The sequence below is a fragment of the Crinia signifera genome, chromosome 6 (genome assembly GCF_055691185.1).
Source record: "Crinia signifera chromosome 6, ASM5569118v1, whole genome shotgun sequence".
Classification (NCBI taxonomy): domain Eukaryota; kingdom Metazoa; phylum Chordata; class Amphibia; order Anura; family Myobatrachidae; genus Crinia; species Crinia signifera.
The window spans coordinates 9032676-9058929 of record NC_139222.1 but is presented as its reverse complement, the minus strand read 5'-3'; the positions used below and the strand labels follow the sequence as shown (position 1 = coordinate 9058929).

At 47.7% G+C, this 26254-nt stretch overlaps 1 protein-coding gene across 1 annotated transcript in view; it reads right to left on the bottom strand.

Moving 5' to 3' along the window:
* Positions 1-16113, bottom strand: part of LOC146007421 (uncharacterized) — a 44962-nt gene extending 28849 nt beyond the window's left edge. Inside the window, exons 1-5 of the mRNA XM_083145771.1 lie at positions 15961-16113; positions 11209-11320; positions 7016-7113; positions 5643-5754; positions 4096-5430 (exon numbers count right to left, since the gene is read on the bottom strand). Coding sequence (XP_083001897.1) covers positions 4096-5430; positions 5643-5754; positions 7016-7113; positions 11209-11320; positions 15961-16065 — 1762 coding nt within the window. The 5' untranslated portion in view covers positions 16066-16113. The remainder of the gene's footprint in view (positions 1-4095; positions 5431-5642; positions 5755-7015; positions 7114-11208; positions 11321-15960) is intronic.
* Positions 16114-26254: the final 10141 nt, after the last annotated feature.

Here is a 26254-nt window from a genome sequence, read left to right as displayed (position 1 = left end):
TCATGTCATGTTCTTCTCCCTCTCAGCACCCTCATGTCATGTTCTTCTCCCTCTCAGTGTCCTCATGTCATGCTCTTCTCCCTCTCAGCGCCCTCATGTCATGTTCTTCTCCCTCTCAGCACCCTCATGCCATGTTCTTCTCCCTCTCAGCGCCCTCATGCCATGTTCCTCTCCCTCTCAGCGCCCTCATGTCATGTTCTTCTCCCTCTCAGCGCCCTCATGTCATGCTCTTCTCCCTCTCAGCGCCCTCATGTCATGTTCTTCTCCCTCTCAGCGCCCTCATGTCATGGTCCTCTCCCTCTCAGCGCCCTCATGTCATGTTCTTCTCCCTCTCAGCGCCCTCATGACATGTTCTTCTCCCTCTCAGTGTCCTCATGTTATGTTCTTCTCCCTCTCAGCACCCTCATGTCATGTTCTTCTCCCTCTGTGTCCTCATGTCATGTTCTTCTCCCTCTCAGCGCCCTCATGTCATGTTCTTCTCCCTCTCAGCGCCCTCATGCCATGCTCTTCTCCCTCTCAGCGCCCTCATGTCATGCTCTTCTCCCTCTCAGCGCCCTCATGTCATGTTCTTATCCCTCTCAGCGCCCTCATGTCATGCTCTTCTCCCTCTCAGCGCCCTCATGTCATGCTCTTCTCCCTCTCAGCGCCCTCATGTCATGTTCTTCTCCCTCTCAGTGTCCTCATGTCATGTTCTTCTCCCTCTCAGCGCCCTCATGTCATGCTCTTCTCCCTCTCAGCGCCCTCATGTCATGCTCTTCTCCCTCTCAGCGCCCTCATGCCATGTTCTTCTCCCTCTCAGCGCCCTCATGCCATGTTCTTCTCCCTCTCAGCGCCCTCATGCCATGTTCCTCTCCCTCTCAGCGCCCTCATGTCATGTTCTTCTCCCTCTCAGCGCCCTCATGTCATGCTCTTCTCCCTCTCAGCGCCCTCATGCCATGTTCTTCTCCCTCTCAGCGCCCTCATGTCATGTTTTTCTCCCTCTCAGCGCCCTCATGTCATGTTCCTCTCCCTCTCAGCGCCCTCATGTCATGTTCTTCTCCCTCTCAGCGCCCTCATGTCATGGTCCTCTCCCTCTCAGCGCCCTCATGTCATGGTCCTTTCCCTCTCAGCGCCCTCATGTCATGTTCTTCTCCCTCTCAGCGCCCTCATGTTCTGTTCTTCTCCCTCTCAGCGCCCTCATGTCATGTTCCTCTCCCTCTCAGCGCCCTCATGTCATGTTCTTCTCCCTCTCAGCGCCCTCATGTCATGTTCTTCTCCCTCTCAGCGCCCTCATGTCATGTTCTTCTCCCTCTCAGCGCCCTCATGTCATGTTCTTCTCCCTCTCAGCGCCCTCATGTTCTGTTCTTCTCCCTCTCAGCGCCCTCATGTCATGTTCCTCTCCCTCTCAGCGCCCTCATGTTCTGTTCTTCTCCCTCTCAGCGCCCTCATGTCATGTTCCTCTCCCTCTCAGCGTCCTCATGTCATGTTCTTCTCCCTCTCAGCGCCCTCATGTCATGTTCTTCTCCCTCTCAGCGCCCTCATGTCATGGTCCTTTCCCTCTCAGCGCCCTCATGTTCTGTTCTTCTCCCTCTCAGCGCCCTCATGTCAGCGCCCTCATGTCATGTTCTTCTCCCTCTCAGCACCCTCATGTCATGTTCTTCTCCCTCTCAGCGCCCTCATGTCATGGTCCTCTCCCTCTCAGCGCCCTCATGTCATGTTCTTCTCCCTCTCAGCGCCCTCATGTCATGTTCTTCTCCCTCTCAGCGCCCTCATGTCATGTTCTTCTCCCTCTCAGCGCCCTCGTGTCATGTTCTTCTCCCTCTCAGCACCCTCGTGTCATGTTCCTCTCCCTCTCAGCGCCCTCATGTCATGTTCTTCTCCCTCTCAGCACCCTCATGTCATGCTCTTCTCCCTCTCAGCGCCCTCATGCCATGCTCTTCTCCCTCTCAGCGCCCTCATATCATGTTCTTCTCCCTCTCAGCACCCTCATGTCATGTTCTTCTCCCTCTCAGCACCCTCATGTCATGTTCTTCTCCCTCTCAGCGCCCTCATGTCATGTTCCTCTCCCTCTCAGCGCCCTCATGTCATGTTCTTCTCCTTCTCAGCGCCCTCATGTCATGTTCCTCTCCCTCTCAGCGCCCTCATGTCATGTTCTTCTCCCTCTCAGCGCCCTCATGTCATGTTCTTCTCCCTCTCAGCGCCCTCATGTCATGTTCTTCTCCCTCTCAGCGCCCTCATGTCATGTTCTTCTCCCTCTCAGCGCCCTCATGTCATGTTCTTCTCCCTCTCAGCGCCCTCATGTCATGTTCTTCTCCCTCTCAGCGCCCTCATGTCATGTTCTTCTCCCTCTCAGTGCCCTCATGTCATGCTCTTCTCCCTCTCAGCGCCCTCATGTCATGTTCCTCTCCCTCTCAGTGTCCTCATGTCATGTTCCTCTCCCTCTCAGCGCCCTCATGTCATGTTCTTCTCCCTCAAAGCGCCCTCACGTCTTCCTTCCCTTCCAGGGTGTCAATCTAATATAAACATTTCCACATAACTCATTCATTGCTCTCGTGTTCTCCTCCCTCTGTAGACACTTCTGTGATGACATTATCTTGAGATGTTCCTCTGATGAATTCTTACTGTTGTTGACTTCTGCTGTAATCAATACCATGTCCCCTCGCATTTGTCGCCATGGTTGGGGCACTGCGCTTGGCACACTATTATAGTCTCCGTCCACTCCTTTTAACTGTTGACCTTCCCACTGTCGGCCGAATGCTTATGTTGACCTTCTCGAGAGGTAGTTCTAGATTTTATTCTGTACTTTCTTATTCTCAGGTGATCTGATCTTGTGTTTATTTCACCGTTGTGTTTTTGCCAGGTCGCCGTTGAGACCAGAGGTGCGAGTTTGGATGGGTGTTACTGGGCACTGACCCTTGAATATTCTCCACCAACGGATATTGAAGGTGTGTTTTCTATATTTGTGTTTCTTGTATATAATGCCTGACAATGGGTAATAAAGCCAAAACATTCCAGCAGTCTTTGCGCCATATTTGATATGGAAGTCTGCAGAGTGCTGTTATATTGAGAATATTTATATACTGGTTAAAAGCAGTCATAATATCGGCTTCGGCAATGTACGATCACCTTGACCTTGAGCGGTGACAGTTTTACTTTGAGCTGTGACTGTTTTTAAGTCACAATCTCTCCACCCCACCCCCAGTTCTTATCTGCTCCTACCTCCAGTTTCGGTATCAACAGCTCCCTCTCTCCAGATCCATCAAGTTTAAAACAGATCAGTGTCCATGCAAAAATTGCTTTCGCTTCCTGTTATGACATCATTTAGCACACAAAGGAGTAATTTGGTCCGAATATAGTACTTAGATGATAGGAATACTTACACTGTCGTACCAGGAAAGGAACAGCCCAGTTGCCTCACTATTGCGGAACAACTGAACACTGGTCTGCAGGACTTCAGAAAGATGTTACAGACCTCCCACATAGATCACACGCATTTATAAAGAATGTTTTTGGAGAATATTTTTTATATACCTTTTTTTATTAGTCTCAAGAGTCAATGCCGTATCATACATTGCCATGTATATTCTCCCCGTACTTGCGTGGGTTTCCTCCGGGTACTCCGGTTTCCTCCCACATTCCAAAAATATACTTGTAGGTTAATTGGCTCCCAACAAAATTAACCCTAGGATGTCTGTGTGTGCGTGTACATGAGGTAGGGAATATAGATTGTAAGCTCCACTGGGGCAGGGGCTGATGTAAATGTACAAATATTCTCTGTAAAGCGCTAGCTCCACGGGGGCAGGGGCTGATGTGAATGTACAAATATTCTCTGTAAAGCGCTGCGGAATATGTGTGCGCTATAAAAGAAACTGGTAATAAATAAATAAAATAACTAACAACATATTTAGAAATATAGCCTTTGAACGAGATGAAATACAAATATTTCGGGACAGCCATCTTTTGTGTCCATTTTATTGTAAAAATACAATAAAGTATTTGCTGACAAGTTACCCTCCACTAAAATACAAGCAAATATTAAACTTTCTTATGCCTAAGAAAATGTGGATACTGGGGAAAACCATTTCCCACACTCAGAACATAGAAACGGCTACTCGCCAATGTGAATTCTCCGATGTTTGGCAAGATTTGCTTTCTGTGTAAAACATTTCCCGCACTCAGAACATAGAAACGGCTTCTCGCCTGTGTGCGTTCTCTGATGTTTAACCAGATTTGATCTGTGCGTAAAACATTTCCTACACTCAGAGCATGGAAATGGCTTCTCACCCCTGTGAATCTGTTGGTGTTTAACAAGTGATGATTTATGGATAAAACATTTTGGGCAATGAGGACATTGAAACTTCTTTTCATCCTTGTGAACGATCTGATGATCAGACAGACTTGATTTCCATGTAAAACATTGTCCGCACTGAAAACATTGAAATGGTTTCTCCCCTGTGTGAACTCTCTGATGCCGGATAAGACTATAGTTACATGTAAAAGATTTCCCACACTCAGAGCATGACAATGGAGTCGCACCCGTGTGTATTTTTTGTTGATTAATAAGATCTGACTTCTTTAAATCCGAGCAAATATACGGCTTCTCCTCCGTGTGAACTCTCTGATGTCGGACAAAATTTGATCTAAATGTGAAAGATTTCCCACACACAGAACATGTCCACGGTGTCTCACCTGTGTGGATTTTTTGATGATTAATTAGACTGGATTTCTGTGCAAAACATTTCCCACACTCAGAACATGGAAATGCCTTTTCACCTGTGTGACCTCTCTGATGTATGACAAGAGATTGTTTCCATGTAAAACATTTCCCACACTCAGAACACGGAAAAGGCTTCTCACCCGTGTGAATTAACTGGTGTTTAACAAGAGTTGATTTGCGGGTAAAACATTTAAGGCAATCAGGACATCGAAACTTAATTTCATCCTTGTGAACGTTCTGGTGATCAATTAGACTTGATTGCCACATAAAACACTGTCCGCACTGCAAACATGAAAACCGTTTCTCCCCAGTGTGAACTCTCCGATGTCGGATAAGACTAGATTTAGATGTGAAAGACTTTCCACAATCCGAGCATGAAAATGGCATCTCGCCCGTGTGTATTATTTGATGAGTTTTAAGATCGGACTTCTTTGTAAAACATTTCCCACACTCAGAACATGGAAACGGCCTCTTGTCTGTGTGAGTTCTTCGATGTGCTGTAAGATTTGCTTTCTTTGCAAAACATTTCCCACGCCCAGAACAGGGAAATATTCTATCACCTGTGTTACTAAGTGTGACAGCATCTGAGTTATCGGAACATCCTCTGTGATTAGAGGCACTGGATGATGTATCTGCTCGGGGAGGTATTGGATGTACGCCTGCAGAATCTTGTGTGATGTCACAACCAGAAGATAACACGTGCGGTTCGGCTGAGGTAATACACTCCGATCCATCTGTCCAATAAATACATGTGATTATAAACGTGACGATATAATGCAGAGGATAATGTAGTGTTCAGAATTTGGAAGCAGTTTCTCTACTGAACATGTTTTCGGCATTTGGACATACAGTAGAGAGAGGTTTCCATGTAAAACATTTCCCACACTCAGCTGTAGTGACAGAACCAGGAGAACATGTGACTCTGTACTTAGTGATTATTACTCACCTGTGCTGATACCTGTAGGGATCTCCTCCTGCTTACACTGCTGATCACCCGTCACATACGTCTCCTCTTCCTCTTTTATATCTTCCACCTTAATAATAATTAGATCTTTCCCCTAAAACAGTAAGTAATAAATCCTGAGTTACAGAGATCATACAGAAGAATACAGGTGTATAATAGCATCAGGACAACACGGGTTCTGTACACAATATATTATCCTCTGGGTACATTGAGGTTGAGAAATGTATGAAGTCCCCACTACCCCTAAATAATTCATAACCAATAAACACTTAAATGTCTGTTTTTTAATTATGCAAATTAAAACGGGATTTTCTGTGTAACGACTTCACCTGAGGAACTCGTCACTACACATGGGATATAGCACTTAATGAGCTCATTATTTGGGGCTATAAAAGCTCCTCCCCCTCTAACCCCGCCTCCTCAGTTTGAATTTAAAGAGCCTGAAAGACGGACTGAATTTCTGCGAACTACAAGTCTCAGCATGGTAGCAACTCCCATTAGGTTTGAAAATAAGGGGACCGATTCAGACCAGCTCGCTAGGGTGTATTCGCTGGCGAGTGAGCAGGTAAAACGTGGCCGGCCCTGCTTTCCGCCGCCCGAATCTATCACGCCCAGTGTTTCTATGGGAACGCACATGAAACACTGGGTAGTCCCCTGCCTTACCTGAAGTTAGTCCTCTAGATCAGTCATGTGCAACCTGCGGCCTTCTAGCTGTTATGAAACTACACGTCCCATCATGCCTTGCCACAGTTTTGCTATTAGGGAATGCTAAGACTATGGCAAGGCATGCTGGGATGTGTAGTTTCACACCAGCTGAAGGGCCACAGTTTGGACAGGCCTGATGTAGATCCAAGGTGACACAAAGTTCTGAACCTCTAGCACTAGCATGGACCAGGATCCTATAGCGGTTCTACCGAACTGCTCTGTAGGTGACCCGTTCCCAGCTGGAGATCCCACCGGGCGAGGGGAATGAGCAGAGACAGAACTGGGACAGGTCTCTCCTATACTTGGAGACCGGTAGATGGACCGCGGTTACAATAGATGTGTTGACGAGGATCCTTTACTGTACCCCAAACTCTTCCTGTGTCCCTTTCTACTGTGGATTTGCGCCAGCTGCGGACGGCCTTAATTAACATAATTTGGCAGAACAAGGCCCCTAGGTTGAAATGATCTTCTCTAGTTAGAAGCCCACGGGACGGTGGTCGGGACCGGTAAGGGCACGTTAATATGAGTCCCTAGAACTCTATGTGCAATGACGTGTTCCCCAGATGTAGGAAGAGAGATTACCAGTGTATTATATTGGACACTCTATAGATCATATAGCGAAAAGTCACTAGGCAAATCCATCCACCTACCGGATCCTCCGATGGGACACTATGATTCTCCTCTGTGTGGTCCTGGGAATACAGAGGGCGGGGACATCTCTCTGGGGTATATCTGTTACTGGGCCCATCTGTAGGAGACACGCAGTGACTGAGGACATGGTATATATGTGATTATCCTGGGAATACAGAGGACGGGGACATCGCTCTGGGGTATTCCTGTTACTGGCCCATCTGTAGGAGACACGCAGTGACTGAGGACATTGTATATATGTGATTATCCTGGGAATACAGAGGACGGGGACATCGCTCTGGGGTATTCCTGTTACTGGACCCATCTGTAGGAGACACACAGTGACTGAGGACATTGTATATATGTGATTATCCTGGGAATACAGAGGACGGGGACATCTCTCTGGGGTATTCCTGTTACTGGGCCCATCTGTAGGAGACACGCAGTGACTGAGGACATTGTATATATGTGATTATCCTGGGAATACAGAGGACGGGGACATCTCTCTGGGGTATCTCTGTTACTGGGACCATCTGTAGGAGACACGCAGTGACTGAGTACATTGTATATATGTGATTATCCTGGGAATACAGAGGACGGGGACATCTCTCTGGGGTATTCCTGTTACTGGGCCCATCTGTAGGAGACACACAGTGACCGAGGACATTGTATATATGTGATTATCCTGGGAATACAGAGGACGGGGACATCTCTCTGGGGTATTCCTGTTACTGGACCCATCTGTAGGAGACACACAGTGACTGAGGACATTGTATATATGTGATTATCCTGGGAATACAGAGGACGGGGACATCTCTCTGGGGTATTCCTGTTACTGGCCCCATCTGTAGGAGACACACAGTGACTGAGGACATGGTATATATGTGATTATCCTGGGAATACAGAGGACGGGGACATCTCTCTGGGGTATTCCTGTTACTGGGCCCATCTGTAGGAGACACGCAGTGACTGAGTACATTGTATATATGTGATTATCCTGGGAATACAGAGGACAGGGACATCTCTCTGGGGTATCTCTGTTACTGGCCCCATCTGTAGGGGACACACAGTGACTGAGGACATGGTATATATGTGATTATCCTGGGAATACAGAGGACGGGGACATCACTCTGGGGTATCTCTGTTACTGGGACCATCTGTAGGAGACACACAGTGACTGAGGACATTGTATATATGTGATTATCCTGGGAATACAGAGGACGGGGACATCTCTCTGGGGTATTCCGGTTACTGGACCCATCTGTAGGAGACACGCAGTGACTGAGTACATGGTATATATGTGATTATCCTGGGAATACAGAGGACGGGGACATATCTCTGGGGTATCTCTGTTACTGGCCCCATCTGTAGGAGACACACAGTGACTGAGGACATGGTATATATGTGATTATCCTGGGAATACAGAGGACGGGGACATCTCTCTGGGGTATTCCTGTTACTGGGCCCATCTGTAGGAGACACACAGTGACTGAGGACATGGTATATATGTGATTATCCTGGGAATACAGAGGACGGGGACATCTCTCTGGGGTATCTCTGTTACTGGGCCCATCTGTAGGAGACACACAGTGACTGAGTACATTGTATATATGTGATTATCCTGGGAATACAGAGGACGGGGACATCTCTCTGGGGTATCTCTGTTACTGGGCCCATCTGTAGGAGACACACAGTGACTGAGGACATGGTATATATGTGATTATCCTGGGAATATAGAGGACGGGGACATCTCTCTGGGGTATTCCTGTTACTGGGCCCATCTGTAGGAGACACACAGTGACTGAGGACATGGTATATATGTGATTATCCTGGGAATACCAGGGGCTACTAAATTCTGCACATGCCAAAAAAATATCTGACTTATTTAAATGGAGTAAGGGCAGATCCATCAATAAAATAACGATGTACAACTCTGGCCTTATATAATCTGCTTTTGAACAGTTTTCTATTTTTTTTTAAATAAAATGTTATATATATTTTGTCCTTAAATTATATATTTTAAGATACTGGGATGCATAAATGGTGGGTAGTGGCACTATAGGGCAGGGATGGGGAACCTTCAGCCCTCCAGCTGTTGAACTACAGATCCCAGCATGCCCTGCTAATTTTTCGCTTTGGCCATGCTAAAGCTGTTGCAGGGCATGCTGGGATGTGTAGTTTAACAATAGATGGAGGGCCGAAGGTTCCCCAGCACTGCCATAGGGAATACATTTGGTGGCATGCTTATAAATTTGTGGTTTACTTATGTTGATAAGTTACTGTAAAGATGACTAGTATATGGCCATCTCCAAAAATATTCCCATAAACATGATGTGAGGGGGAGAGAAGGAGTATAATAGGGGCTGATGGCTCCTGATGTATGAGATACACCAGAGAGTGCGGGGAGGAGACTGGTCAGATCTCTGGGCTGGTAACACACAGGGACATTATGTGAGGGGGAGAGCAGGAGTATAATAGGGGCTGATGGCTCCTGATGTATGAGATACACCAGAGAGTGCAGGGAGGAGACTGGTCAGATCTCTGGGCTGGGAACACACAGTGACATGATGTGAGGGGGAGAGCAGGAGTATAATAGGGGCTGATGGCTCCTGATGTATGAGATACACCAGAGAGTGCGGGGAGGAGACTGGTCAGATCTCTGGGCTGGTAACACACAGTGACATGATGTGAGGGGAGAGCAGGAGTATAATAGGGGCTGATGGCTGCTGATGTATGAGATACACCAGAGAGTGCGGGGAGGAGACTGGTCAGATCTCTGGGCTGGTAACACACAGTGACATGATGTGAGGGGAGAGCAGGAATATAATAGGGGCTGATGGCTCCTGATGTATGAGATACACCAGAGATTGCGGGGAGGAGACTGGTCAGATCTCTGGGCTGGTAACACACAGTGACATGATGTGAGGGGGAGAGCAGGAGTATAATAAGGGCTGATGGCTCCTGATGTATGAGATACACCAGAGAGTGTGGGGAGGAGACTGGTCAGATCTCTGGGCTGGTAACACACAGTGGCATGATATAAGGGGGAGAGCAGGAGTATAATAGGGGCTGATGGCTCCTGATGTATGAGATACACCAGAGAGTGCGGGGAGGAGACTGGTCAGATCTCTGGGCTGGTAACACACAGTGACATCATGTGAGGGGGAGAGCAGGAGTATAATAGGGGCTGATGGCTCCTGATGTATGAGATACACCAGAGGGTGTGGGGAAGAGACTGGTCAGATCTCTGGGCTGGTAACACAGTGACATGATGTGAGGGGGAGAGCAGGAGTATAATAGGGGCTGATGGCTCCTGATGTATGAGGTACACCCGAGAGTGCGGGGAGGAGACTGGTCAGATCTCTGGGCTGGTAACACACAGTGACATGATGTGAGGGGAGAACAGGAGTATAATAGGGCTGATGGCTCCTGATGTATGAGATACACCAGAGAGTGTGGGGAGGAGACTGGTCAGATCTCTGGGCTGGTAACACACAGTGACATGATGTGAGGGGAGAGCAGGAGTATAATAGGGGCTGATGGCTGCTGATGTATGAGATACACCAGAGAGTGTGGGGAGGAGACTGGTCAGATCTCTGGGCTGGTAACACACATTGACATGATGTGAGGGGGAGAGCAGGAGTATAATAGGGGCTGATGGCTGCTGATGTATGAGATACACCAGAGTGTGGGGAGGAGACTGGTCAGATCTCTGGGCTGGTAACACACAGTGACATGATGTGAGGGGGAGAGCAGAAGTATAATAGGGGCTGATGGCTCCTGATGTATGAGATACACCAGAGAGTGCGGGGAGGAGACTGGTCAGATCTCTGGGCTGGTAACACACAGTGACATGATGTGAGGGGGAGAGCAGGAGTATAATAGTGGCTGATGGCTCCTGATGTATGAGATACACGAGAGAGTGCGGGGAGGAGACTGGTCAGATCTCTGGGCTGGTAACACACAGTGACATGATGTGAGGGGGAGAGCAGGAGTATAATAGGGGCTGATGGCTCCTGATGTATGAGATACACCAGAGAGTGTGGGGAGGAGACTGGTCAGATCTCTGGGTTGGTAACACACAGTGACATGATGTGAGGGGGAGAGCAGGAGCATAATAGGGGCTGATGGCTCCTGATGTATGAGATAAGAGATTGCTGTAGTGACAGAACAAGGAGAATATGTGACTCTGTACTTAGTGATTATTACTCACCTGTGCTGATACCTGTAGGGATTTCCTCCTCCTTACACTGCTGGACACTGCCTGTACACTTTTCTTCTTCTCCTTCGATATTCTCTACCTTAATATTATTCATGGCTTCACCCTTAAAAAAACACCAAAAAAACAGCTTTTTAATTAACTGTAATTTTATGAAGGTATTGAACAGAACAACATAAGCAAAAGTCAAAAAATGTTGGTGTCCAGGTCTCTGGGCTACGTGTGAATATACCCCCCAAACCCTGCTGCGTTACGGGATTTTCTCACCTTGTCTAATATTTACATGAAGGGTGGGAGCCGTCATAAAGACGGGTGCATTAGGTTACAGAGGATATTATATACCTCACCTGGAGAATATCAGTATAATAGACACACACAGCTCCACAGATCACACTATGGGGGTGGGGGGATTCAACATCTGACAATGTTTCAAAAAGTTGGAAAGATCGGCACTTTTTTGACAAGAATAGGTTGAATTTACATTCGACCTATTCGATCTATCAGGGTGTCGAAAAACAAGCATAGCCCATGAAGTACGGTATATAACATGTCATGTGCTCGCTGGCTTGGTGGGTATATAAGGTGTGATAGGCCGTCCCCACACGTATATCAGTCATTGCTGACATGGGTAAAAAGGGCGATTTATCGGAGTTGTAAAAAGGGATGATAACCGGTTTTCAGGCCACAGGAGGCAGTATTAATACAACAACAACAACAACAACAACAACAACAACAACACATATCAGCGTGTGCCGGGATCCGTGTTATCCCCATCATATATCACTCTACCGTCCCCTCTCCCCTATATAATAACACCACATATCAGCGTGTGCCGGGAGCTGTGTTATCCCCATCATATATCGCTGTACCGTCCCCTCTACCCTATATAATAACACCACATATCAGCGTGTGCCGGGAGCTGTGTTATCCCCATCATATATCGCTGTACCGTCCCCTCTCCCCTATATAATAACACCACATATCAGCGTGTGCCGGGAGCTGTGTTATCCCCATCATATATCGCTGTACCGTCCCCTCTCCCCTATATAATAACACCACATATCAGCGTGTGCCGGGAGCTGTGTTATCCCCCATCATATATCGCTGTACCGCCCCCTCTCCCCTATATAATAATACCACATATCAGCGTGTTCCGGGAGCTGTGTTATCCCCCATCATATATCACTGTACCGCCCCCTCTCCCCTATATAATAATACCACATATCAGCATGTGCCGGGAGCTGTGTTATCCCCATAATATATCACTGTACCGTCCCCTCTCCCCTATATAATAACACCACATATCAGCGTGTGCCGGGAGCTGTGTTATCCCCCATCATATATCACTGTACCGTCCCCTCTCCCCTATATAATAATATCACATATCAGCGTGTGCCGGGAGCTGTGTTATCCCATCATATATCGCTGTACCGTCCCCTCTCCCCTATATAATAATACCACATATCAGCGTGTGCCGGGAGCCGTGTTATCCCCCATCATATATCGCTGTACCGTCCCCTCTCCCCTATATAATACCACATATCAGCGTGTGCCGGGAGCTGTGTTATCCCCATCATATATCACTGTACCGTCCCCTCTCCCCTATATAATGACACCACATATCAGCGTGTGCCGGGAGCTGCGTTATCCCCATCATATATCGCTGTACCGTCCCCTCTCCCCAATATAATAATACCACATATCAGCGTGTGCCGGGAGCTGCGTTATCCCCATCATATATCGCTGTACCGTCCCCTCTCCCCTATATAATAATACCACATATCAGCGTGTGCCGGGAGCTGTGTTATTCCCCATCATATATCGCTGTACCGTACCCACTCCCCTATATAATAATACCACATATCAGCGTGTGCCGGGAGCTGTGTTATCCCCATCATATATCACTGTACCGTCCCCTCTCCCCTATATAATAATACCACATATCAGCGTGTGCCGGGAGCTGTGTTATCCCATCATATATCACTGTACCGTCCCCTCTCCCCTATATAATAATACCACATATCAGCGTGTGCCGGGAGCTGTGTTATCCCCATCATATATCGCTGTACCGTCCCCTCTCCCCTATATAATAATACCACATATCAGCGTGTGCCGGGAGCTGCGTTATCCCCATCATATATCGCTGTACGGTCCCCTCTCCCCTATGTAATAATACCACATATCAGCGTGTGCCGGGAGCTGTGTTATCCCCATCATATAGCGCTGTACCGTCCCCTCTCCCCTATATAATAACACCACATATCAGCGTGTGCCGGGAGCTGTGTTATCCCCATCATATAGCACTGTACCGTCCCCTCTCCCCTATATAATAACACCACATATCAGCGTGTGCCGGGAGCTGTGTTATCCCCATCATATATCGCTGTACCGTCCCCTCTCCCCTATATAATAACACCACATATCAGCGTGTGCCGGGAGCTGTGTTATCCCCATCATATATCGCTGTACCGTCCCCTCTCCCCTATATAATAATACCACATATCAGCGTGTGCCGGGAGCTGTGTTATCCCCATCATATATCACTGTACCGTCCCCTCTCCCCTATATAATAATACCACATATCAGCGTGTGCCGGGAGCTTTGTTATCCCCATCATATATCGCTGTACCGTCCCCTCTCCCCTATATAATAATACCACATATCAGCGTGTGCCGGGAGCTGTGTTATCCCCATCATATATCGCTGTACCGTCCCCTCTCCCCTATATAATAACACCACATATCAGCGTGTGCCGGGAGCTGTGTTATCCCCCATCATATATCGCTGTACCGTCCCCTCTCCCCTATATAATAATACCACATATCAGCGTGTGCCGGGAGCTGCGTTATCCCCATCATATATCGCTGTACCGTCCCCTCTCCCCTATATAATAATACCACATATCAGCGTGTGCCGGGAGCTGTGTTATCCCCATCATATATCACTGTACCGTCCCCTCTCCCCTATATAATAATACCACATATCAGCGTGTGCCGGGAGCTGTGTTATCCCCATCATATATCACTGTACCGTCCCCTCTCCCCTATATATAATACCACATATCAGCGTGTGCCGGGAGCTGCGTTATCCCCATCATATATCGCTGTACCGTCCCCTCTCCCCTATATAATAACACCACATATCAGTGTGTGCCGGGAGCTGTGTTATCCCCATCATATATCACTGTACCGTCCCCTCTCCCCTATATAATACCACATATCAGCGTGTGCCGGGAGCTGTGTTATTCCCCATCATATATCGCTGTACCGTCCCCTCTCCCCTATATAATAATACCACATATCAGCGTGTGCCGGGAGCTGCGTTATCCCCATCATATATCGCTGTACGGTCCCCTCTCCCCTATGTAATAATACCACATATCAGCGTGTGCCGGGAGCTGTGTTATCCCCATCATATAGCGCTGTACCGTCCCCTCTCCCCTATATAATAACACCACATATCAGCGTGTGCCGGGAGCTGTGTTATCCCCATCATATAGCACTGTACCGTCCCCTCTCCCCTATATAATAACACCACATATCAGCGTGTGCCGGGAGCTGTGTTATCCCCATCATATATCGCTGTACCGTCCCCTCTCCCCTATATAATAACACCACATATCAGCGTGTGCCGGGAGCTGTGTTATCCCCATCATATATCGCTGTACCGTCCCCTCTCCCCTATATAATAATACCACATATCAGCGTGTGCCGGGAGCTGTGTTATCCCCATCATATATCACTGTACCGTCCCCTCTCCCCTATATAATAATACCACATATCAGCGTGTGCCGGGAGCTTTGTTATCCCCATCATATATCGCTGTACCGTCCCCTCTCCCCTATATAATAATACCACATATCAGCGTGTGCCGGGAGCTGTGTTATCCCCATCATATATCGCTGTACTGTCCCCTCTCCCCTATATAATAACACCACATATCAGCGTGTGCCGGGAGCTGTGTTATCCCCCATCATATATCGCTGTACCGTCCCCTCTCCCCTATATAATAATACCACATATCAGCGTGTGCCGGGAGCTGCGTTATCCCCATCATATATCGCTGTACCGTCCCCTCTCCCCTATATAATAATACCACATATCAGCGTGTGCCGGGAGCTGTGTTATCCCCATCATATATCACTGTACCGTCCCCTCTCCCCTATATAATAATACCACATATCAGCGTGTGCCGGGAGCTGTGTTATCCCCATCATATATCACTGTACCGTCCCCTCTCCCCTATATATAATACCACATATCAGCGTGTGCCGGGAGCTGCGTTATCCCCATCATATATCGCTGTACCGTCCCCTCTCCCCTATATAATAACACCACATATCAGTGTGTGCCGGGAGCTGTGTTATCCCCATCATATATCACTGTACCGTCCCCTCTCCCCTATATAATACCACATATCAGCGTGTGCCGGGAGCTGTGTTATTCCCCATCATATATCGCTGTACCGTCCCCTCTCCCCTATATAATAATACCACATATCAGTGTGTGCCGGGAGCTGTGTTATCCCCATCATATATCTCTGTACCGTCCCCTCCCCTATATAATAATACCACATATCAGCGTGTGCCGGGAGCTGTGTTATCCCCATCATATATCACTGTACCGTCCCCTCTCCCCTATATAATAATACCACATATCAGCGTGTGCCGGGAGCTGTGTTATCCCCATCATATATCACTGTACCGTCCCCTCTCCCCTATATAATAACATGTGACATATAAATGACCTCACGCAATACATCAGGAGCAGAACAGCAGCTTCTCACCAGCAACAACGACCATGAACAATATGGCGCGGCCAGCCTCCATGGCCCCGCCCCTGTCTGTGACATGTTACAGGCAGCGTTGAGCGCTCGATCATGAACTCGTTACGAGGTTATTACTGACTCTATGGTCCCGCCCCTTTTGTAGCATCACATGATACCGACGTGAAATAGTATTGTAAGTAAAATGTTCTGTCTACGGGACTACATAAAAATGGCCTCCGCTGTCCTATAGGAAAGCATCACACCAATAACAATAAGATAATAGTTATACCACCACATTTTTCTTAAAGTATAAAATTGAATCTCCTTAGAATATACAAAGACAACATCAGTATCCTAAAGAAGTAATAACCGTCCATCAGAATATTCCTAAGCGTACTACAAGAAAATGGCCGCCGGTATCTAGCCTATTATATATTTGATATAATAATATCAGTATGTTTCAGATGTGTGGATGTTTCTTGTTTTTAAAATACTATATCAATATTATGTACATGGTGATATACAGGGTGTAAATTGTTCTATATCTCTATATTATACATAGTGACTGTTATACAGGGTGTAATGTGTTCTATGTCCCTGTATGGTTTGCAGTCAGTGAATAGACAAGATCTACACATTGACCACTAATGGTTGACAGTGATTAGTTTGACACCTAAAAAAAGGTCGACACTGCCACAAGCCTCATGTCAAACTTTTGACTGTCGACTTTGCCTATGTCCACCATGATATTGCATAACCTCCAACTGTACCGATTTAGCCGGTACAGTACCGTTTTTTAGTAGTCTGTACCGGCTAAATCTCCCTGTACCGATTGTACCGAATTTTCTCTCTATTCCCGTCCATACACTACAACAAAATGGCCGCCGCCCATACAGTGTATATATCTGGCCTCTTAGCAGCCACACGCCTGCGGCTCCCCTACATCTTTTTTTGTTGCTAGCCCTGACTGGCTAAGCCGCCGTCAATCACTTGTGCAAGGTCACTGATTGGCTGTGCTGCCGCCGGGTCCTTGGTTCAAGCAGCGCTTGAGCGCTTGCAGTCCCTCCCCGCAGGCGGCTGCGTGTGTGAGAGCAGCAGCAGCCAAGCTCACTGATTGGCCGTGCAGCCGCCAGGTCCTTGGTTCAGGCAGTGCTTGAGTGCTTGCAGTCCCTCCCCGCAGGCGGCTGCGTGTGTGAGAGCAGCAGCCGGAGAGTCTGCAGCACGGAGAAGCACTAGAGAGGGGAGCAGCATCAGGTATGTGCTGATAGCATATGCTGCTGGATTATGTGCTGGTAAACAGAGAGGATAATTCTAAATCTTTCTGAAGAAAAACTGTCCATCAAAAGGATACGAAATGGGATGTGGCCACGCCCCTTCACCCGTGGCCACGCCTCTTTTCTGAAGTTGTACCGATTTCTGGATTTGAAATGTTGGAGGGTATGATATTGTGTTGACCGTATGGCAGTGTCGACCTAAGGTGCCCTTTTTGTGTGTCAACCAAGTCACTGTCCCAGATTGTATATTTTTACTGCAACAACAGCCTTATGTGTGACATATTTGGTGCTAGTGACGGTATTTTACTGGATTTTCTGTATTCATTTTTTAGCTGCGTATATTGATGTTCTTAGATACATCACATTACAGAATGTTCACTCAGCGCCCATGTGTTCTCCTCCCTCCGGCACCCTTGTGTCCTCCTCCTCCCAGCGCCCTTGTGTTCTCCCCCTCAGCATCCTTGTGTCCTTCTCCCCCCAGCAGCTTTGTGTTCTTCCCCCCGGCAGCTTTGTGTCCTCCTCCCTCCGGCACCCTTGTGTCCTCCTCCTCCCAGCGCCCTTGTGTCCTCCTCCTCCCAGCGCCCTTGTGTTCTCCCCCTCAGCATCCTTGTGTCCTTCTCCCCCCGGCAGCTTTGTGTCCTCCTCCCTCCGGCACCCTTGTGTTCTCCCTCTCAGTGCCCCTGTGTCCTTCTACCCCTGGCACCCTTGTGTCCTCCTCCCTCTGGCACCCTTGTATCCTCCTCCCTCCGGCACCCTTGTGTCCTCCTCCTCCCGGCGCCCTTGTGTTCTCCCCCTCAGCATCCTTGTGTCCTTCTCCCCCCGGCAGCTTTGTGTCCTCCTCCCTCCGGCACCCTTGTGTTCTCCCTCTCAGCGCCCCTGTGTCCTTCTACCCCTGGCACCCTTGTGTCCTCCTCCCCCCGGCACCCTTGTGTTTTCCACCCCCTGGCACCCTTGTGTCCTCCTCCTCCCGGCGCCCTTGTGCTCTCCCCCTCTGGCATCCTTGTGTCCTCCTCCCTCTCAGTGCCCCTGTGTCCTTCTCCCCCTGGCACAACTGTGTCCTTCTACCCCTGGCGCCCTCGTGTCCTCCTCCCCCCGGGACACCCTTGTGTTATCCCCCTCAGCGCCCGAGTGTCCTCCTCCCCCCGGCACCCTTGTGTCCTCCTGTGAGGTTAGCAAACTGACTGTAAGACTGTAATTATTATATTTTAGTAGGTGTAGTGATTAATGTACTTTTTAGTCCGTCGGTACCCTCTTGTTCTCTATATATGTCTATATTCCCCATAGCTGCGTGTATTTCCAGATCAGATCGCTCTTGCCCTAATATGGTCTGACAGGAAATACCCAGGAAAGAATTCACCAAAAGGTTATGTCCAATTACCATACTTTTGTTCCTGCTATCACAGGAGGGTGGTAGCTGAGGGACAATCTTCACAGGGGGTGATCCAATTCCCCTGCTATCAACAGGAAATGTTCACAGGGGGTAATCAGGACATAATGTAATCAGACTGTGTTTTGTATCTTGTATTGATACTCCCTTGCATATCTCTGGTCACTAGCAGACTTACTGGAACCGACCCAGCAGGGGGGCTGCAGCAGATGGCCAGCTGGATATTACCTGGGGGGGGATGTGTCTGACTCTTGAATCCACCAATCGAGATCGAGTGCAAGCCCACTGATGGTATGGAGACGCGTGGGAATTTAGAAGTTTTTTAAAATGACTGGCACACAAGCCAGGAGGGAGATTTTGATGGACTGTCCTGGACTAAGAGGTTATGCTCTGTCTAGGTATCGTGTGGACTTATCTGCTATCACTGCTGTGTGGAATAAGTGATAGTTTTGTGCTTTGGAACGGATGCTACAAGGACTTTGCTACCCGGATGTTTTTATGCTACCATTTGAATCTTTTTCCTGTCTTCATCTACATGTGTGTGCTGTTATAAAAATAAACCATATTTTGGTTTCATCTGCTCGGTGTCTGAGTGATTGAAGAACCCCGTATCTTCACATTTGGTGGCAGCGACAGTGGGATCATTCAGACACCAACCATCGAGCACAGAAAGCACAGAGAACAGAGGATCAGACCATATGTAAGGAAACGGAAAATGCAATAAGGTGATGTTCAGCAAGTGAGCAGGTGTCAGTCCTGTGAAAGGGAAAATGTTTCCAAGGAAAGAAAATCGATGCCTCAAGACCCCTGTAGCAGAGGAGCTCAGGGATGGAGGTTCTTCAGTGTATCGGCAGGCTGGGAAGCCGGATCTGTTATTTATTGTCAGAAAAATGCAGTATATCTGGGAGTACTGGGAAGAAGCTCAGCAGATGATCAGCGGGTGGAGAGTATCCAGCATACAGGACAAGTTGTGTTACCTGGGGGATGCATTCCTGCACTGTAAAGGTGAGGCCACCTCGTGGAATCTGCTGGGGGAGCCAGAGTTTGTAGAATTTACAGAGGAAGTGATTGCTACAGTTACCCAGATGCTACAAAGAGGACAATATTCTGAGGCTGAAGGACAAGTCCAGAATAAATTGATGCCCCAGATAGAACCAGAGGAAAGGTCTAGAAGGGGGCTACTGCAATCTGGGCAGACAACCGAGGGGTCTGCCATGGAATTAATTGTTACCGCAAGAGAAGGGTCGTTGTCAGGGGGGCCCCTAACTGCCCTTGAAGAAATGAGTATGGAAGAGCTGATAGCAGAATGTCAGCTGCGAGGTATACCCATCCGATCCTGCACTCGCGGGGAAATCCTTCAGCAGATCCTTCACGATCAGGGAGATCCTACAAATGCATTTGCTGATTATCGGGCATGGATCCTCCATTTCGGTGCACAGTTGAGTGTGTGGGAACAATTGCAGTGTCTGGAGGAGTGCTTCGTGGTGGCAGAGGAAGAGGCGATTGATCGCGGGCTCCTGGATACCCCAGCATGGCAAGATCAGTGTCGCAGGGGGCGTGATGAAAGGCACCGTTTGCAACTGCTTCTCCCCCATCCTAGGGAGGAAGCTGCTCAGTGTTCTCTGCAGGGGGAGGTTATCCCCAACGTGAAGGAAGTGAGGCCTCTGAGCCAGGCACCCCGGGAGGAGCTGCACTACAGCTTCCCTTTTGCTGAGGTGGGAGATGCAGAATTATTAACCTGCTGCCAGGGGATCTATGAGGACTGCATCCAGGAGGAGATCACCGTGGTTAGAGGAGTATCCGACAACATCCAGGCCACAAGCATACCAGTCGCAGATGATGTCGTGCTTCAGGCTGCCCAGCATATTCAGCTGGGGAAGGTGGTTATCCTGGAGACTGAGGACTGCGCAGAGGAAGCGGCAGGTGAGACCCAGGCTTTTGAGGGGGTAGTACTGGCCGTGGACCAGCTTGCCCTGCAGCCACCAGCGGAATTGTTCCTGATGGAGGGTCCCTTCTCAGCCCTGGGCATTGAGACCAAATGCTGTACTGAAATTTGCCATGCCCCTAGTGTGGGTTTGAGGGAGGAAGGACTTGACAGAGTGGCGGAAGTGCCAGGGCCAGAGCGCCGATATTGGGCTGCCGTTTGGCAGATGTTCCTTGGGCAAGAGGGGGAGGTGGAAACTGCTGCCTGCCCCATTGTGCCAGAGGCAAAAGTATTAGCACACCCTATAGGTGTGCCCGGTGTGAAAGTTTACGATGTTGCAGAGGGGGGGTACCCAACATTTGAGGACGGGGGATTGCTAACTCACTTGTTAGTTAACATGCATAACTTATATTGTGATATTGCCCTTGCTGCTTCTGCAAACCAGACGCCTTTTACAAGATGGGTTTGGTATGATGTCACTCTGTGAGACTCAGGTGGTAGATCCAAACCTCAGATTCTCTGCTCTGCATCCCACTACAGGTTGTTATTGGTTCCTGAACAACTTGGTACCGGGACTAAAATAGTAGGGGAAGGCGGAGCTTCGGCAGACATGTGAAGAGACGTCTTCTCCCGTTGCTCCCCGCTACAGTTATCCTGTTTTACATATCCTGAGTACCTGGGCTTATCTAAAAAGCCTACTGGTGGTGGGGGAAGCTGCCTGGAACATCATTACCATCTCCGGTGACTTCTACGGATGCCCGCTGTCAACCTCTGAGGTCTGACATCCTGCAGCTCCCGGGCGGAGGCCTGACTCGGGCGCCATCTTGCCGCGGCCCCTCGTGGAGCACAATTTCCAGCCGACTGTGTGCCATCCCCGCCAGGCGCGCTCCGAGTCCTTATTATCGTGGACCTCCCACCCTGCCACACAGCTCTGTACAGCTGCCGGCAGCACTACATCAAGACTCCTAGAGTCGGGAGGGGAACCGCCGCACAGCGTGGGGTAAGAGGCAGCAGCCATCTTGGTCCGGCAGGTTCCAGTACACAGTAACTGGCGCCACTACACACACTGTACCTATTGTGGCCTGGGGCTGCCAGCGATATGTTACTTACTCAGCAGCGCTGCCTGCACTATGTGCTGCTGGAGTTATGACTCTGCCTCCATGCTGGTAGTGGCATAAAATCACTACACTCCCATCCAGCGGACCTTGAACATTCCTTGTACCAGATCGCACTCTCCAGCTTCATTCCTTCATACAGTTTTTTATGCCAAAATCACTGTTGCCACTTATGCCAATTGAATTGTATATACAGTGACACAATAAACTGTGCAGCTGCCGTTCTCATTTGCAGACTTGGGGGTGTGCTAGCCACCCCGTTATCACTTAGAGCTCCTCCACGGCATCCAATTTATATTCCTGCATATTTGTCATTCCAGCTTGTCTACTCCGCATATTAATATGAAGGCTTCCCTTCAATTACTCCTACAGGCTATAAATGCCTCCACTGACAGGCTGCTCAGCAGGCTCACTGATGTGCGGAGGGATGTTCTCACGGCCTCCAGCTTTCATGATATATGTGATGAGGGAGATAGGGTGGATATAACTCAAGACCCTGTTATTACAGTCTCTGCAGCTCCTATGTCCAATCAGACCCTGGATAAGTGCTTTATGCTGAATCTGTCCCGATGCTATCCTCTAGCTATATGCTCGGAAGAAGACCTGGTCCACGTAATCATCTCTCCACTGCTTCTAAAAGCAACTCCATGGTTTTTTATTCAGTTACATGAATATCCTGATGGTCCTGCTTCTGTAAATGATCCTGCGGCCACATCCACAATTCTGGTCCCCAAAATGTCTAATAATATATGGCCTTCCGATGTCTTGAAATTCCGTCTCTTGCTGTATTTGGTCACTGGTTTATTTTCATATACTGGACCACCATGGGAGGAGTCCAGTACCTTGGTTCTAATCTCTGAAGTCATGGAACTGTGGCCGGACTAACTTTTTCCAATACATACTGCGCCTATCGAGGATGCCTATTTTCTCAGTGCATAACTTCTATTTTGTTCCTCTATTAATGTTTTGTGTCCTTTTCATGTTCATAGATATACTTATACACTTTATCCTGTCAGCCTTTGCAATATTGCATTTACAATAGCAGTTCTAACCATTTCTAATGGGAGAGTGGGAATAAGTCTAGTTTTGTTCCATTACGGTTATATGATGGTGGGACTGCAATATATGCAGCTTCACATGGGAGGTGAGCCTGGCCGGACTGAACTTCTTCAATCCTTTCTGATGAGAGAGCTTTTGCCATTTTTGGCTGCTCCTTTGATGACATATAACTGCACATTCTGTTTGTTTGTTATACTGAGATTTTTGTACTTCTGTATTTCTATCCTGTTTTAAATTTTATAGGTAAGGATATAATTTTGAATGCCACATATTGCTTCGATTATCCAAATATACCTTATGTTTGACATTGCTTTGGTAGTAGACCGGGGTCTTGAGGGTGGTCAGAATAATATGCTTTGATGGATGGGGGAGGTGGATTTTGCACATCCTGACCCGGGGTTCTACCTATTTTGTAACTGGATCACTGGGGGCTTGCCCTCCTTTTCCTTTTCTTGCACACTTTCCTGGACTCTTTGCAATCCGTACCCGCAAGTGGTCTTGAAATAAAATAAAATAAAAAGTATCCTATTTTCTCCGCCCCTGCCAGTCACTCTGTCAGTATCCTGCGTTTCTGGGGGTGGGGGAGGGGTTTAGTTAGCTAATTAGTTAGTAGGGAGTATAGTGGGTTAGTGGGGTGGGTAAAATGGGTGAGGTATGGTAGTTTTTGTTTTGGCTAGGTTAGCTATGTAGCTAAGGGCCGCTAACTTGCTTTCCCATATAATTTATAGTAGTAGAGGGGTAGGGGTAGTTATTTTTCAGGGATCCAGGTACGCCTAAGTTGGGGGTGGGTTGTACAGGGTGGGGGGTTTTGTGGTAGGTTTGATTTGGGATTATGGGGAGGTATTTTGTTTTGTGTTTAAGGGAATTTATTTTATTTAAAGATAGACATGTCACTGTCCATAGCTCATTGTGTTACCACATTCTGCTTGGTATATGCTCATTCGGATAACTATTTATGTTAAGCGATTTTGTATAGTACACTATGCTAAGATTGTCACTTAGATATTCCTGCTTTTATATGTTTGGCAGCTGCCCGAATGGCGCCTTCGGGCAATTCAGTGCCAGAAATAGTTCAGGAATTGTGATTAATACTGTTTTACATGATTTCAATAACTGCGTGTAATCTGGTCTTATACCATGTATCTATTGACATGTCTTCTTATTTGGGTGTTTTGTTGAATGTTTTTTTTTTTTTTTTGAAAAATTCAATAAAAATTACTGAATAAAAAAAAAAAAAAAAAAAAATAGTAGGGGAAGGAATGTGAGGTTAGCAAACTGACCGTAAGACTGTAATTATTATATTTTAGTAGGTGTAGTGATTAATGTACTTTTTAGTCCGTCGGTACCCTCTTGTTCTCCATATATGTCTATATTCCCCATAGCTGCGTGTATTTCCAGATCAGATCGCTCTTGCCCTAATATGGTCTGACAGGAAATACCCAGGAAAGAATTCACCAAAAGGTTATGTCCAATTACCATACTTTTGTTCCTGCTATCACAGGAGGGTGGTAGCTGAGGGACAATCTTCACAGGGGGTGATCCAATTCCCCTGCTATCAACAGGAAATGTTCACAGGGGGTAATCAGGACATAATGTAATCAGACTGTGTTTTGTATCTTGTATTGATACTCCCTTGCATATCTCTGGTCACTAGCAGACTTACTGGAACCGACCCAGCAGGGGGGCTGCAGCAGATGGCCAGCTGGATATTACCTGGGGGGGGATGTGTCTGACTCTTGAATCCACCAATCGAGATCGAGTGCAAGCCCACTGATGGTATGGAGACGCGTGGGAATTTAGAAGTTTTTTAAAATGACTGGCACACAAGCCAGGAGGGAGATTTTGATGGACTGTCCTGGACTAAGAGGTTATGCTCTGTCTAGGTATCGTGTGGACTTATCTGCTATCACTGCTGTGTGGAATAAGTGATAGTTTTGTGCTTTGGAACAGATGCTACAAGGACTTTGCTACCCGGATGTTTTTATGCTACCATTTGAATCTTTTTCCTGTCTTCATCTACATGTGTGTGCTGTGATAAAAATAAACCATATTTTGGTTTCATCTGCTTGGTGTCTGAGTGATTGAAGAACCCCGTATCTTCACACCTCCTCCCCCCGGCACCCTTGTGTTCTCCTCCCCCCGGCACCCTTGTGTTCTCCTCCTCCCGGCACCCTTGTGTTCTCCTCCTCCCGGCACCCTTGTGTTCTCCTCCTCCCGGCACCCTTGTGTTCTCCTCCTCCCGGCACCCTTGTGTTCTCCTCCTCCCGGCACCCTTGTGTTCTCCTCCTCCCGGCACCCTTGTGTTCTCCTCCTCCCGGCACCCTTGTGTCCTGCTTTGTGGATTGGAACAGATACAGGAAGGAACCGGTAGAGTGTTTTATTTGAAGAATATACACCCTCTTGTTTCAGGCTGCAAGAAGACTTAGACTCCTTTCACGTCGCACAAATCACCCAGGTCGACCCGGGTCACTGTGCGGTGTGAAGGGACCATTTGAAAATACCCGGGTCCAGCAAACCAACCCAGGTTAAAAGAAGGTTGCTGGGCAGTGTAAAACGGGCTTGACCTAGTTCCCTTTCACACTATAGAGGGGAAGGAGCGTCAGCCCTGCCTCCTCCCCTGCCCCCAGAGATGACGCGCTGCCGCTCTGGTGTCCATGTAGACATAGACACCCCCCCCAAAAAAAAAAAAATCAGTCAACCTTTTCTTCATGTCAAACTTTCCATGTCGTCGTCCGTTTCCATGTGTTGACCTTTTTTCACACGTCCTTCTGGCTGTCGATCAATATGTCCATGGGGAGGACATTTAAACACAGGTCTTCAGAAACGTGACAGTTACAGACCTCAAAAGCTGACATTTACAAAGTATATTATTGAAAATATCCATATCTACAGCATTAGTTTCAAGAGTCAATGCCATGTAATACATTGCCAAATTCAACATATTTAGAAAGCAAATAAACCTCCCACAACATACATATATATCACGATGCCCGTCTTCGAGTTAAAGTCGATGGCCAAGCCAGCTCTACCATATTGTAAAATTGAAATCAACTCAGGGCTCAATGATAAATAGGAATAGTACAATCTTCCTAAAATCCCGTTGTCACGCAGAAACGCACATTTTTGGGAAAACATTTCCCACACTCATGGAAATGACCTCTCACCCATATGAACTCTCTGGTGCCGTATAAGGATTTAACTGTGCAAGACTTCCCATCTTTTGCACAATTCTAAAATATTTTATTTATAGCAAGACTTGTCTTCTGTGTCAAACTCACATCATCCCATCATCAGAATGCTCAGTCTAATGTGGTTTTTTTTGTTTCTTCATGAAATCGCTGATGCCGGACAAGACCTATTTTCTGTGTGAAACATTTCCCGCAATTGGAACAGGAAAATGGCTTCTCACCCTTGTGACTCATTAGACTGTGTCTAATGAGATGTGCTTTCTTTGTCAAACATTTCCCACATTCAGGACATAGAAACGGCTTCTCGTCTGCGAGTTTTCTGATGT